This window comes from Oncorhynchus mykiss, chromosome 1, assembly GCF_057628025.1.
Source record: "Oncorhynchus mykiss isolate SJ-2025 chromosome 1, ASM5762802v1, whole genome shotgun sequence".
NCBI classification, from domain to species: domain Eukaryota; kingdom Metazoa; phylum Chordata; class Actinopteri; order Salmoniformes; family Salmonidae; genus Oncorhynchus; species Oncorhynchus mykiss.
In genome coordinates this window covers 35928124-35944312 of record NC_143022.1, presented here as the reverse complement: position 1 = coordinate 35944312, position 16189 = coordinate 35928124, and the positions used below count along the sequence as shown (strand labels likewise).

Genomic DNA, 16189 nt, shown 5'->3' with positions numbered 1-16189 from the left:
GAGGGGTTGGAGTAGAGAGGGAGGGAGCAAGGGGGTGGAGTAGAGATGGGGGGGAGTGGAGTGAGGGGTTGGAGTAGAGATGGAGGAAAGGAGGGGGGTGGAGTAGAGCTGGGGGGAGGGAGGGGATGGAGTAGAGCTGGGGGGAGGGAGGGGATGGAGTAGAGCTGGGGGGAGGGAGGGGATGGAGTAGAGCTGGGGGGAGGGAGGGGATGGAGTAGAGCTGGGGGGAGGGAGGGGATGGAGTAGAGCTGGGGGGAGGGAGGGGATGGAGTAGAGCTGGGGGGAGGGAGGGGATGGAGTAGAGCTGGGGGGAGGGAGGGGATGGAGTAGAGCTGGGGGGAGGGAGGGGATGGAGTAGAGATGGGGGGAGGGGATGGGGTGGAGTAGAGCTGGGGAGGAGGGAGGGGTGGGTGGAGTAGAGATGGGGGAGGGAGGGGTGGAGTAGAGATGGGGGGGAGTGGGTGGAGTAGAGATGGGGGGGAGTGGGTGGAGTAGAGATGGTGGGAGTGGGTGGAGTAGAGATTGAGGGGGGGGTGGAATAGAGATGGAGGGGGTCGAGGGAGGGGTTGGAGTAGAGAGGGAGGGCGCAAGGGGGTGGAGTAGAGATGGGGGGGGAGTGGAGTGAGGGGTTGGAGTAGAGATGGAGGAAAGGAGGGGGGGTGGAGTAGAGGGAGGGAGGGAGGGAATGGAGTAGGGAGGGAGGGTGTGGAGTAGAGATGGAGGAAAGGAGGGGGGGTGGAGTAGAGGGAGGGAGGGAGGGAATGGAGTAGGGAGGGAGGGTGTGGAGTAGAGAGGGAGGAAAGGAGCGAGGGGGTGGAGTAGAGACGGGTGGAGGGAGGGGGTGGAGTAGGGAGGGGGTGGAGTAGAGATGGATGGAGGGAGGGAGGGAGGGGGTGGAGTAGAGATGGGTGGAGGGAGGGAGGGGGTGGAGTAGGGAGGGAGGGAGCAAGGGGGTGGAGTAGAGATGGGGGGGAGTGGAGTGAGGGGTTGGAGTAGAGATGGAGGAAAGGAGGGGGGTGGAGTAGAGCTGGGGGGAGGGAGGGGATGGAGTAGAGCTGGGGGGAGGGAGGGGATGGAGTAGAGCTGGGGGGAGGGAGGGGATGGAGTAGAGCTGGGGGGAGGGAGGGGATGGAGTAGAGCTGGGGGGAGGGAGGGGATGGAGTAGAGCTGGGGGGAGGGAGGGGATGGAGTAGAGCTGGGGGGAGGGAGGGGATGGAGTAGAGCTGGGGGGAGGGAGGGGATGGAGTAGAGCTGGGGGGAGGGAGGGGATGGAGTAGAGATGGAGGGAGGGGATGGGGTGGAGTAGAGCTGGGGAGGAGGGAGGGGTGGGTGGAGTAGAGATGGGGGAGGGAGGGGTGGAGTAGAGATGGTGGGAGTGGGTGGAGTAGAGATGGTGGGAGTGGGTGGAGTAGAGATGGTGGGAGTGGGTGGAGTAGAGATTGAGGGGGGGGTGGAATAGAGATGGAGGGGGTCGAGGGAGGGGTTGGAGTAGAGAGGGAGGGCGCAAGGGGGTGGAGTAGAGATGGGGGGGGGAGTGGAGTGAGGGGTTGGAGTAGAGATGGAGGAAAGGAGGGGGGGTGGAGTAGAGGGAGGGAGGGAGGGAATGGAGTAGGGAGGGAGGGTGTGGAGTAGAGATGGAGGAAAGGAGGGGGGGTGGAGTAGAGGGAGGGAGGGAGGGAATGGAGTAGGGAGGGAGGGTGTGGAGTAGAGAGGGAGGAAAGGAGCGAGGGGGTGGAGTAGAGACGGGTGGAGGGAGGGGGTGGAGTAGGGAGGGGGTGGAGTAGAGATGGATGGAGGGAGGGAGGGAGGGGGTGGAGTAGAGATGGGTGGAGGGAGGGAGGGGGTGGAGTAGAGATGGAGGGAGTGGAGTGAGGGGTTTCGAGTAGAGATGGATGGGGTAGAGTAGAGATGGATGGCTGGAGGGAGGGTTGGGAGGGGGTGGAGTAGAGATGGAGGGAGGGGGTGAAGTAGAGATGGGGGGGGGAGGAGGTAGAGTAGAGATGGAGGGAGTGAGTGAGGGGTTGGAGTATAGATGGATGGGGGGTATGGAGTGAGGGGTTGGAGTATAGATGGATGGGGGGTATGGAGTGAGGGGGGTGGAATAGAGCTGGGGGGAGGGAGGGGATGGAGTAGAGATGGAGGGAGGGGGTGGAGTAGAGATGGATGGAGGGAGAGAGGGTTGGAATAGAGATGGAGTGGGTGGAGTAGAGAGATGGAGGGAGGGTGTGGAGTAGAGGAGGGAGGGGCTGGAGTAGAGATGGAGGGCGTGGAGGGAGGGGTTGGAGTAGATGGATGGAGGGAGGGAGGGAGGGAGGGAGGGTTGGAATAGAGATGGAGTGGGTGGAGTAGAGGGAGGAAAGGAGGGAGGGGTGGAGTAGAGAGATGGAGGGAGGGTGTGGAGTAGAGAAGGAGGGAGGAGCTGGAGTAGAGATGGAGTGAGGGTTGGAGTAGAGATGGGAGGGGGGGTGGAATAGAAATGGAGGGCGTGGAGGGAGGGGTTGGAGTAGAGATGGAGGGAGGGAGGGTTGGAGTGGGTGGAGTAGAGAGGGAGGAAAGGAGGGATGGGTGGAGTAGAGAGGGAGGGAGGGGGTGGAGTAGAGAGGGAGGGAGGGATGGGATGGAGTAGAGATGGGGGGCGGTGTGGAGTAGAGAAGGAGGGAGGGGCTGGAGTAGAGATGGAGGGAGTGGAGGGAGGGGGTGGAGTAGAGATGGAGGGGGTGGAGTAGAGATGGAGGGGGTGGAGGGAGGGGTTGGAGTAGAGAGGGAGAGAGGGTTGGAATAGAGATGGAGTGGGTGGAGTAGAGAGATGGAGGCAGGGTGTGGAGTAGAGAAGGAGGGAGGGTGTGGAGTAGAGAAGGAGGGAGGGGCTTGAGTAGAGATGGGAGGGAGTGGAGTGAGGGGTTGGAGTAGAGAGGGAGTGAGGGGTGGAGTAGAGCGGGAGGGAGGGGGTGGAAGGAGGGGGTGGGAAGGGGCGGAGTAGAGGGGGAGTGAGGGGTGGAGTATAGATGGAGGGAGGGAGGGGATGGAGTAGAGATGGGGGGAGGGAGCGAGGGGGTGGAGTAGAGATGGAGCGAGGGGTGAAGTAGAGTTGGAGGGAGGGGGGGGTGAAGTAGAGATGGAGGGAGGGGGGGGTGAAGTAGAGATGGAGGGAGGGGGGGGTGAAGTAGAGATGGAGGGAGGGGGGGGTGAAGTAGACATGGAGGGAGGGGGGGGTGAAGTAGAGATGGAGGGAGGGAGGGGGTGGAGTAGGGAGGGGGAGATGGAAGGGGTGGAGTAGAGAGGGGAGGCGGGGTGGAGGAGAGATGGAGGAGTAGAGATGGATAGGGGAGGGGGTGGAGTAGAGATGGAGGGGTGGGTGGAGTAGAGTAGAGATTTTTTTATTTTTTTTATTTAATCCTTATTTAACTAGGCATGTCAGTTAAGAACAAATTATTATTTACAATGACGGCCTACCGGGGAACAGTGGGTTAACTGCCTTGTTCAGGGTGCAGAATGACAGATTTTTACCTTGTCAGCTCGGGGATTCGATCCAGCAACCTTTCGGTTTCTGGCCCAACGCTCTGACCACGAGGCTACCTAGTGCAGGGAGATGGAGGGAGGGGTGGAGTAGAGATGGAGGGGGAGGAGTAGAGAGCTCTTGGCTCAGTAAATATGTTTGTGGAGAAACCTGCCTGTCCACCTCACAGAGGAGGAGTCTAGGGGCGTGGGACACAGACAAAGAACAGACACACACTAACACGAGGAGGGAGAAGAGGACTTTTCTGTACACAGTGGATTTTACACTTGTGGAATATAATTCATATTTGGAACTTTGCTGGAGGAGGTCTGTGTGTTAGTGTGTAGTATAGTGTGTCTACGTTAGTGTATTTTGTATGAGTGACTGTGAGAGCATGTGTGAGTGTGTTATGTTGTGTGTGTAACAGCCCGGCCCCGGATGGAAAGGGTTGTCGCTGGCTACTCCGAGGTCTTAGCTCCCAGCCATGGGGGGCTGCCAGAGTCACCCCTCTGCTGCGGATACACAAATAGTACCCCAGCCCTCTGACGTCAACAAACTGTGAGTATCTCTCCACTTCCTCTCTCTCAATCTATCCATTCCCCCCCCCCCTTCCCTCTCATTGTTCTATGCTAGTTCAGATTAGACTGGGTTTGTGAGTAGGGCTGGCAGTAGGTTGAACAGTTAGTTAGAACTCAAAAGATCTGAACTGAGGTGGAGAGAGAAAATTGGGGATAGAGTGAGAGACGTAGGGACTGGGAAAAAGAGAGACGGCTGCTGGACATGGTAAACTGAGGAATGTTCTCTTTATAAGGACGTGTGTGTGTGTGTGTGTGTGTGTGGGGCACATATTTGTCTGATAACATCAACGGGGATATAGATTCCTTTTCTGAGGCAAAAAACAGGAATGATGGGATTGTGGTTCAAAAAGTGTTTAAGAAGAGATTGTGTGTGCTTTAAAAAAATGTCATGAATATATAGATTGCTTGTGTGGCTTTTTGAACAGAGACAGTTATGCTTGGTTTACTGTTTGCTTCATCCACAGAGTGCAGTGAAACTTTAACACACACACACACACGAGTGAGAGAGCAGGCTCACAGTGGATTCTGTTTACCTATAAACACACCACCTACTTTGGATTCGTGTGTGTGTGTGTGTGTGTGTGTGTGTGTGTGTACAGGTGGTTGGTAGAGAGGGTAGTCTAAATAAAGGGGCAATTGTGTAGAGTAGAATAGGGAGGAAGTTGAGTTGACAGTTCCCTCAGCGTGGTAAAACCAGGCTGATCGCTGTGTTCACCGCTAATTCACTATATTGATTCCCAATGTGACCTTCCTTCTGTCTGCACCATCCCCAGATGCTGTTTAAAAGCCATTCTGAAGATTCCTACATACTTTATCCTGACCTTAGCCTTTAACCCTAACCTCCCTCTGTCATCGTTCACTTGCTCTCTGTCTCTCTCTTTCTCCTGTGGACAAAGGCCATGCTGTTTTGCCAATAGGACACACACACCAAGGCAACCCCAGCAGGGACTGAAACTCCTCATAGAGAACAGAATGTGTCTGTTATCAGTGTAACAAGGTCACACACACACACATTCTCAAATACACACACAGATATCAAGGTTGAAAGTATTTTCGTTGCTTTCACTTTACTGACTGTGTGTTGATATAGTCAGTGGAAAACGTTGACAGTGTGTGTAGTACAGTGGAAAACGTTGACAGTGTGTGTAGTACAGTGGAAAACGTTGACAGTGTAGTGTAGTACAGTGGAAAACATTGACAGTGTAGTGTAGTACAGTGGAAAACATTGACAGTGTAGTGTAGTACAGTGGAAAACATTGACAGTGGAAAACACTGACAGTGTAGTGTAGTACAGTGGAAAACATTGACAGTGGAAAACACTGACAGTGTAGTGTAGTACAGTGGAAAACATTGACAGTGTAGTGTAGTACAGTGGAAAACATTGACAGTGTAGTGTAGTACAGTGGAAAACATTGACAGTGGAAAACACTGACAGTGTAGTGTAGTACAGTGGAAAACATTGACAGTGGAAAACACTGACAGTGTAGTGTAGTACAGTGGAAAACATTGACAGTGGAAAACACTGACAGTGTAGTGTAGTACAGTGGAAAACTTGGACCTGCTTTGCATGAAGTCAAATCTCTCTGGCTCCAGTCCCTGGTTTAGACTCTCTAGGACAGAGACATTGACCAATATCACAATACATTTAATGTGTCTGTGGTTATAATGCATTATAACAAAGTATTACCCCTCTCACTTTATCATCTCCTCAGCCCGCCCCTCCTCATCTCTGATTTGTTAAGCTGAACAGATACTTCCGTAACGACCAGACACACAGCTCTTTAACCTCATTACACAGGCGCATAATTAAATCGCTTTAGCACCCATGAGCACCGGAGATAACCAAGCTAGCATATTTACACTGAACCAAAATATAAACGCAGCATGCACCTATTTCAAACATTTTACTGACTTACAGTTCATATGAGGAAATCAGTCAATTTACATGAATTGATTAGGCCCTGATATATGCATTTCACAAGACTGGGAATACAGATCTGCATCTGTTGGTCACAGATACCTTTAAAAAAAAGGTATGGGTGTGGATCAGAAACCCAGTCAGTATCTGCCTCATGCAGTGCGACACATCTCCTTCGCATAGAGTTGATCATGGTTGTGGAATGTTGGACTGGATATTGGCAGGAACTGGAACACACTGTCGTATACGTTGATCCAGAGCATCCTAAACATGCTCAATGGGCGACATGTCTGAACTGGGACATTTTCAGCTTCTAGGAATTGTGTACAGATCCTTGCGACATGAGGCAGTGTATTGTCATGCTGAAACATGAGGTGATGGCGGCAGATGAATGTCAGGACAATGGGCCTCGGGATCTCGTCACGGTATCTCTGTGCATTGAAATTGCTATCGATAAAATACAATTGTGTTCGTTGTCCGTAGCTTATGCCTGTCCATACCATAACACCCCCGCCACCCTGGGGCACTGTTCACAATGTTGACATCAGCAGACCGCTCACCTACATAACGCCATGACGTCTGTCATCTGCCCGGTGCAGTTGAAACCGGGATTCATCCGTGAAAGAGCAGAGCACACTTCTCCAGCGTGCCAGTGGCCATTGAAGGTGAGCATTTAACCAAAGCTAGCAGTGTAATTAAAAGTATAATTTAAATCTTCAGTGAAAGTTAAGGAAGTTATTTAAAAACCTTCAAATAAACAATCATTTCCATTCTCTGAAGTCGGTTATGATGCCGAACTGCAATCAGCTCAAAAGCCTGGTGAGGACGACAAGCACGCAAATGAGATTCCCTGAGACGGTTTCTGACAGTTTGTGCAGAAATTCTTTGGTTGTGCAAACCAACAGATTAATCAGCTGTCTGGGTGACAGCTCTCAGATGATCCTGCAGGGGGGGAAGTCGGATGTGGAAGTCCTGGGCTGGCGTGGTTACACGTGGTCTACAGTTGTGAGGCCGGTTGGCCAAATTCTCTAAAAGGACGTTGGAGGTGGCTTATGGTAGAGAAATTAACATTAAATTATCTGCCAACAGTTCTGGTGGACATTCCTGCAGTCAGCATGCCAATTGCACCCTCCCTCAAAACTTGAGACATCTATGGGCATTGTGTTGTGATAAAACTGCACATTTTAGAGTGGCCTTGTATTGTCCCCAGCACAAGGTGCATCTGTTTAATCAGTTTATTGATATGCCACACCTGTCAGGTGGATGGATTATTGTGGAAAAGGAGAAAAGCTCACTAACGGGTGTAAACAAATTTGTGCACAACATTTGAGAGAAATAAGGTTTGGAACCTTTCTGGGATCTTTTATTTCAGCTCATGAAACATGGGACCAACACTTTACATGCGTTTATATTTTTGGTCACTGTAGGTCCTTGGAAGTTGTGACAGAGAACGTTTTTGGTTTCCCACTGGTCTGGTAACAAATCTTCCTGACTGGTAAAACAATGTTTTTTTCAAAACTTTTTAAGAATGGAAGTGAAAATGTTGCTTGTTCTGGGAATACATTTTTTTAGTTTGCAGGGAGGTTCTGAGATTGTTTTATGAACATTCTGAGAATGGAAATGATTGGTTATTTGAACATTTTTAAATTAGTTTTAATAACACTGCTAGCTTAGGTTAACTGTTTTGAACACAGATAGGAGGACATTGAAATTAATTTGCTTAGGCATTTTATTGTGACACGGTGTCAGTGAGATTCGCACTTATGATCTTCTATTCTCTATCCTTTGAACTAGTCCACTGCACCACCGGGATGGCGCTAGTGTGTTTATTTTTAATTTTTATATTCATTCAAAGCTTTCTTTATTCATTTTAGTCTATTCAAACAGACCCCATTTCAAAGTTTTGTTGACACTGAGAACGGAACGTATATATTTTTTAATAATGTTCTTAGAACATTCTTTGAACGTTACTAATGTTTTATGTAACAATAACAAATAGAACTATGAGGAAACCTGTAGGAAACGTTATGCTGAAGTACTGAAATTCCCACAGAAGAAAGTTGTTTCTTAATGTTCTCTGAACTATTGGAGAACATTCCCCAATGTCAAACCAGTTGGAGAACGTTCCTTGAACGTTACCAAAATTGACAAATCTAACCATGTTTAAACTTTAAGGTTAAAGTAATGAAATAACCACAAAAATAATTTTTTTTTTGTCAAATTCCTTAAATGTGCTGAGAATGTTCCCAACCAAGTGATTATCCTGCACCATTCCCAGAAAGTTGTGGGAAGGTTGTATGCAAAATAACCACAGGATAACCATGCTCTCACCAAGCTCTAAGGAACATTGTACTACAACAGGCATGAATATATACCGAATGTGTATTTCAGTATGTATATATTCACACTCGCTGACACACACTGGCTGAGATAGAATATGACCAAAGTTCTGTATGATATATCTCACCTCAAAACCTCCAGTTTACAGTGTGGACTCCCTTGTCCTCCAGAGAGCAGCTGTACTCCTAAATCCTGCAGTTCATTGTTACTGAGATCCAGCTCTATCAGGTGTGAGAGATTTGACCTCAGAGCTGAAGCCAGAGAAGCAAAGCCTTCCGCTGTGACTTTACAACTCTCAGCCTGCAATGGGAGAAAAACATTTCCATCTCAGCTCTACATGAAGGATCAATTTATATTTTCTAACAAATGAGTTTTAATGGCATATTTGAGCGATGTCATTACTTCAGTGTCTTCGGTTTACAGTGTGGATTCCCCAGTTGAGCAGAGAGCAGCTCCAGTCTTGCATCCTGCAGTTTAGTATCACTCAGGTCCAGCTCTCTCCTAGATTAGAGGAGTTTGAGCTGAGAACTGAAGCCAACACATCACAGCATTTCTCTGTGAGATTACACCCTTTCTGCCTGAATAAGGATCAAAGAAGTGACAGATGGGGTCAAAAATCTATTATTACCAATGAAATGGGAGTGTACAACCAAATATTAATCATATATATCGTATAGCTTGGTCACTCCTAAATATTGTGGATTTTTCTGAAACAGTTAATTGTACTAACAAATTAGTTAATACATACTGTAAGGTAGTGTGTACACGTATTACTTTGAAATGATTAGCAGGGCACCAGTCTAGTTATTGGACCAACTGGTTTTCTAAGAAGACCTGACTTATGAGTTATTTTAGTAATAACTCTATAAGACTACAATTAGAATAATATAGGGGTAAATGTATTAACCTGAAGGTATGAATTAGTTGAGAGTCAATTGGAGTTATTTTCCAGAATAACAAGACAAACACAATTGGTTTTCAGAATGTTATGTGCTACCTGGGAAGAGACTGCAGCAACAGCTGTGTGTGTGAGCATATAGTAAACCATATAGTCCAGACTGCAAACGATGCAATCTGATGACTGCAGCTGGAGCAGTGAAACATGGACACTTAAATACTGACAGACACACTCACACTTTAACTGTGTGTGTTGTATTGTTTAGGGGAGATAATAACAATGAGCTGGTGTTGGAGGAGCGTCCCTATCTGCAGCAGCAGTATGTCTCTGAGAGGATCACACACACCGACATGACCGCCCTCACCGCCCTGCCACCCGGACTGGACCAGGCTGAGTGGCTCGCCAGCAACAGTCAGTATATATATATATGCACGCACGCACGCACACACACATACATTGGGAATTCAGAAATGGGAGCCCTATTTGGGAGTGTTAGGGTTAGGGTTAAACCAGGGTTAAACATAAAGTGAGTTAGGGTTATGCCAAGATTAGAGTTGTGGTTGAGGTTATGGTTGAACCGGGATGTAGACATGAAGCTAGGGTTGAACCAGGATGTAGAAATGAAGATACGGTTACTTTAGGGTTATGCCAAAAGAGTTAGGGTTAATTTTGTATATCCCTAATCCCAATATTGCATTACTATAACCTAAACTGTTTCTCTCTCCCCCTCTCCAGCGGTAGCGTTCTTTAAGCATATTAACCTGTTCTCCAGTACCCTTTCTGAGTTATGTACTCCTACCACCTGTCCTACAGCCTGCGGACCAAATAACATGTAAGTCACACTCAAACACACACACACACGTACGTATGTTAATATTCACACTCATGCAGACATACCCTTCTGCTCCCTCAATGTGTCTGTGTGTAGAGTGTATACATGGACAGACGATCAGGGGAAGAAGTTGAGGTGTTCCGCTCCTCTCTACTTTGACTATACCATGTCCTACATCCAAGACCTACTGACAGATGAAGACGTCTTCCCCACCAGAGCAGGTACGTACGCACGCACGCACGCACACACACAGTATAGTAAATGAACACAAGTGCTGCAGACATTCACTGCCCTACTGATCATCAACCAATGACTACAACATAACAAACCAACTGATCTATCAGTCAATAAAATACTCAACCCTTCTCCCCTTTCATTCCCACTCCCCCACTACCTTACACATCATCCTCTGCCTCCTCACTATTTCCCTTGCCTCTCTTATCCCCAACACCTCTCTACATCCTATCCATCTCATTTCACCAGGGTCAGTGTTCCCAGCAGGCTTTATTTTCTTGGTCAAGAAGGTGTTTCTGCTGTTGTTCCGTGTTCTGGCTCATATCTACTGGAGTCACTACAGAGAGGCCCTGGTTCTGGGACTACACCCCCACCTCAACACGTTGTTCATACACCTCACACACTTCAGCCTTCAACACGACCTGCTGGAAGCAGAACACACACAACCTCTACAGGACCTGATCATTGCTCTGGGACAGTACAGCCTCACCTGACACACACACACAAATGTAACTTCACAGATGTACACGCACGCACGCATGTACACATACACACACAGCTTCAATGAATTTAGAGAGACAGACTCAGCGACTCTGTTGTATAAACTGTGAGATAACCTTTTAATGCAGTGGGCTAAATCAGGGTGACTTGGTAGTCTTAAGAAAATGTACTTTGAAACAAAAGTATACAACTCACACATGGGCTTAAAAAAAAGAAGACACCTGTACCATGTCAGATATAGAGTTGAAATGTATTACATTTTTAATTTACATCCCAATAGACTTTATATACTGTACATCACAGAAGACTGAAATATAACGAAACTGTTTGACATAGATTTTCTGCATTTTTTAAAAATCATGTTTATTAATAATAAAAAAAGATGAATAACATTCTACCAATGAGGCCACTAGGTTGTTTGACTGCAGGAAAGGGTTATGTAAGAAGAGGATGTGTATTGCTCTTTATGCTTTTGCATGTGATATGTATAATAGATAATATATGTTATGAAGATGATGTTCTTGTATGTTATTAAACTGAGGTCAAATTCATTTCAACGGTCATGTATACTGTAGGTCAACTATTATGCTCTCCTTCAAATCAAATTTTAGTCACTTGCACCGAATACAACAGTTGTAGACCTTACAGTGAAATGCTTACTTATGAACCCCTAACTAACAATGCAGTTTAAAAAAAATATTTTAAAAAAATGGATAAGAATAAGAAATAAAATTAACAAGTAATTAAAGAGCAGCAGTAAAATAACAATAGCGAGACTTAATACAGGAAACCCTACACACAAGTTATGTTCCAGGTTAATACAGTAGGTACAGTCACAGAAAGCACAGTTTCCCTTAAATGTTGCTGAGAATGTCTTCTTTCAGATGCTCTTTTCCCTGGGTGAATAGCCCCAACCTTTCAATAGAGCCAAATGTTTGATGCATGTCAAAGTCATAAATCCGTCAGATCGTCCGTGATCCAACGTTTTAAGTCAACATTTGTCAAAACTCAGTTTTAGCTGAAATTCAGATCAGTGTTGCTCAGCCTCTGAACATCATAGGGAAATCATTCTCATATCTATGTGGTCGGCGTGGTTGCACCATTCCTGTGCAGCTTGTTTCTAGGACACTCCAGTCAAAAGTTATATATACTAAGGTCAAGGTCAAATTATGGGGGTCAAATTGACCCAGAACATCATGGATGTCACTTTTCTTGTACCATGTAGTGATTTATTTTATTTTATTTTATTATGTGTTTTACAGAAAGTTCAAGAGTCAAATTGCAGGTCAATTTGACTCCAGATCAGTGTTGTTCAGCGTCTGAGTATCATAGGGATATCATTCCTGTGCAGAAAGCAGCTTCTAGGACACACCGTTCAAAAGTTATATAGACTAAGGTCAAATTGAGGGTCAAATTGAACCAGAACATCACTTTTCTTGTACCGTGTAGTGATTTATTTTATTATGTGTTTTACAAGTTTGAGACCAGTTTAAAAGTTATATGAACACACGTTTTTAAAAGTTATATGAACACACGTTTTTAAAAGTTATATGAACATACACGTTTTTAAAAGTTATATGAGCATACACGTTTTTAAAAGTTATATGAACATACACGTCTTTAAAAGTTACATGAACATACACGTCTTTAAAAGTTACATGAACATACACGTCTTTAAAAGTTACATGAACATACAAGTCTTTAAAAGTTACATGAACATACACGTCTTTAAAAGTTACATGAACATACACGTCTTTAAAAGTTACATGAACATACAAGTCTTTAAAAGTTACATGAACATACAAGTCTTTAAAAGTTACATGAACATACAAGTCTTTAAAAGTTACATGAACATACACGTCTTTAAAGGTTATATGAACATACACGTCTTTAAAAGTTACATGAACATACACGTCTTTAAAAGTTACATGAACATACACGTCTTTAAAAGGGGCAATTCAGAACCAAGATATGCGCACATAAAAGGAACTTAATTCCTTTTTCATGCACTTTCCTGTCTGTGCGCATTCTGACCTTGAACTTAAGCATGGGGTAATGGATGTACCAGCCAGCTATTCGTTTGGGTTGGAGATGGCAGAAGTGTCTACGGATATGCGTATTCTGACGTTGACTTAATTCCACCAGCTTTATGTACGAGAAAACCATTAATAAGGTTGAGCAACCTGTCAGGTTCCAAGTGGGAAAATATCTACTTCATTTTTTCCTTTTAATTACCAAGCTGATGACTGCCGTTTAACCTTTGTGCACTCTCAAATGTTTTAATTATATGCCCAGACTTTCACTATTTTCCATTTGTAGCCTATCATGTTAAATATTATCCACTGTCCACCGTCAGTAATACAAGTTCAGAGTTTTAATACCCACATACATTTATAACTCACTTTAGTATTAGTACCCTTCAATTTGTAGCCTGCATTTTGAGGGAGGGAGTAGGAGAGAGGATGCAAGGAATCAAAGGAAGAATGCACCTCATTGCGGTTTAACGGAACCATCTACGGGGAAAAGGTGCAGGGATCTTAGACTTCCTTACAGAGAGCTGAGACACCCAACCCGGGTGTGAACATGGCAGAGAGATGAGACACCCAACCCGGGTGTGAACATGGCAGAGAGATGAGACACCCAACCCAGGTGTGAACATGGCAGAGAGCTGAGACGGCCAACCCGGGTGTGAACATGGCAGAGAGCTGAGACGCCCAACCCGGGTGTGAACATGGCAGAGAGATGAGACGCCCAACCCGGGTGTGAACATGGCAGAGAGATGAGACGCCCAACCCGGGTGTGAACATGGCAGAGAGATGAGACGCCCAACCCGGGTGTGAACATGGCAGAGAGATGAGACGCCCAACCCGGGTGTGAACATGGCAGAGAGATGAGACGCCCAACCCGGGTGTGAACATGGCAGAGAGCTGAGACGCCCAACCCGGGTGTGAACATGGCAGAGAGATGGTTCCAGAGGAGAACAGAGAGGACAACACAGAGTGGACCTGTGAGAAGGAAAAGAGAGCTGTGTGAAAGTGAGGCTTCATGCTGATATCATACTGTTCTGCTCTGTTATACAAACATTCCAAATCAGCTTGGCTTTGAAACAATCCATTCTGATATAAGTCTAAAATGTTTAATGTTTTTCTAATTCAGCAAAAAAATATGCAGAAGAAGCTGGAGAAATCTAACGACCTAGATTTGTCTGTTTCTTTTCCGGATTCTGCTGGATTCTCAGTGAAACACATTGTGTATAGCTAGTATACCATAACTGTTACAAACATATTATGGTACTACAATGCATTTTTAAACAGAGAAGATGGACCGTCTGCTCATCCATACGTTACATATTAAGCATTACAGCTTCACACATGGTCCTCATACTGTCCTGATATTATGAGCACTTTTTGTACAAATTTCAAGGTGAGAAAATAATACTAAAATCACAGTAGCATGCTATAGTAGCACTATAGTAGAACGGATAGGTCCTTTACCCTAACACTGTTATAGCTAAGTGGCACAGGGTCAGTGAAAGAGCCAGACCAAACCCTGGGTATAGGGGCTCTGTGAATGAGTGGAATGTGAACAGGTGGGTCAGTGCGCCAAAGGAGATGCTGTAGAAGTATAGAGTACCGGCCGGCCAGTCCAGATAAACACCTACTCTGTTGGTGCGGGATGAGTGGACAGGTATGACGGTTTTATGATAATTGTGCCAGAAAGTATCTGTCATCAGAGCACTCCAGACTCTAGGACTTGTTGTTGAGTCCAATCACTAGCTTCCCCCGTCCTGCTTGTTGTTCTACATGCCACCCCTATATCAACCCTCTCCCCCCTCCACTCTACCTCCCAGTAACAGCGTTCAGTCAGACCCTCTCTACACAGCACTTGTGACCATTCCTCAAACTTCTCTGGGTGATCAGGATCCAGCTGTTCCTTTTATTTCCCCACGTCACGTTTCTGGTCTCCTTAGACCACATCAGATACCTGTATGCTGTGTTTTGGTCCAATGTGAGCTTGCAGGCATATGTTGGACAGGATACAATCAATTGTAAAAACCATTGCAAACCATTAATATTGCATTCTTGACCATTTCATTTTACAGTCGTGACTACAGTCGTGCCCAGCTTTGATCTGTCATTTTCTATTGTGGTCCACACTATGTAAATAACAGGGGAAATGATTAGTGATATTTTCTTCATAAAACAAAATCACACACAAGCTAGGTTTCCATCCAATTGGTTACAGATTTTCATGCAAATATATATTTTTAAATTACATAAAAACAAAATGTTAATTTTCCCACCTGAGATGTATTTCCATCAAATTGACTTGTTGGGGATAAAAGGCTGTGTGAGATGATATCATTCAAATAAAAATATATTTTGCATTTCAATTCCCATGTACCAAATAAAAAATACAAGTTAAATGGGTTTCCATCTCATTTTCAACTCTACTGATGGTTTTCTCACAACCAAATGCTGCGTTATATAGTGAGTGTGCCCACTCTGGTATTGGCACGTCCACTCTAGCCAACAGCTTGCAGATACAGTGCGAGCAGGGTGCGAATTACGGGGGAGCCAGAGGGCGCTCAGCTCCCCTGAATGAGACCTTAGCTCCCTTAAATGCAGCTGAAGTCTAACCTTGGAGGAGTCTCTAAATAATGCTAATTTAACCATTCTCCTATTTGTTTAAAATGCAATGGTAAAATGTTTCCCAGTGGTAGATATTTAAATAAAAGCTACCAAATGAAACAAACACCCACACCTCTTTGTCATAGTCTAAGCTATTTATTTCTGCATGGCTGCACAAACAATCTCCCTGTCCATGGCAATGTCCACTCAGGTTTGCAGAATTTCAGGTCTCAGCTGAGGTCTCATAGATTTTCTTTTGTACTTGCTAATTTTCCCCCCAAAATTGCCATGCAACCTTGATACAAATAGTCTTAATTGCAATACATGAGATTTAGCATTGTTTGCGTTTGTCAGTCAGCTGTTTAGAGGGTTCATTGGTTTGTTTTTCGGGTGCGAGCGGGTATTGGTGTTCTCTGTGCTGTCTGTGGCCAGAAGTAGTAGACCATTTATGTTCTATCTATATTTGTTTATTTTCTGGAAAAGCTGATGGTCTCCAATATCACTAGACAACTAGCCTACAGCTAGACCCAAATGCGCATCTAATCCATCCAATATTAATGAAAGTAGGACTATAGTTCTCCTTTGGTTAGATGCATTCAATTTAGCAATAGAAGCCTACATTATTTTGGATTTGTATGCCCATGAGAACTGTTTTCATGGCGAAATACAGTGCATTTTACGAGATCTCCAAGATCCAGGAATTGTACAGGGTTTAAGTTCAATGTTCTAATTAAATTGGTAAATGCCTAATATAGACAAAT

General features: G+C 45.6%; 1 protein-coding gene across 3 annotated transcripts; it reads left to right on the top strand.

Moving 5' to 3' along the window:
- The first annotated feature begins 3468 nt into the window (after nt 1-3468).
- On the top strand, nt 3469-11348 carry LOC110521742 (MOB kinase activator 2). 3 transcript variants are annotated; one of them, XM_036976452.2, is made up of 6 exons: nt 3650-3823; nt 3924-4054; nt 9496-9641; nt 9966-10062; nt 10159-10283; nt 10546-11348. In XM_036976452.2, the coding sequence occupies exons 2-6, from the start codon at nt 3981-3983 to the stop codon at nt 10788-10790; spliced, it is 687 nt and encodes a 228-aa protein (XP_036832347.1). In that variant the 5' UTR covers nt 3650-3823; nt 3924-3980; the 3' UTR covers nt 10791-11348. The 3 variants fall into 3 exon arrangements, with proteins under 3 accessions (XP_090086107.1, XP_036832347.1, XP_090086109.1); XM_090229981.1 differs by having other exon boundaries at nt 3469-4054; XM_090229983.1 differs by lacking the exons at nt 3650-3823; nt 3924-4054 and adding an exon at nt 4102-4279.
- The last annotated feature ends 4841 nt before the right edge of the window (nt 11349-16189 follow it).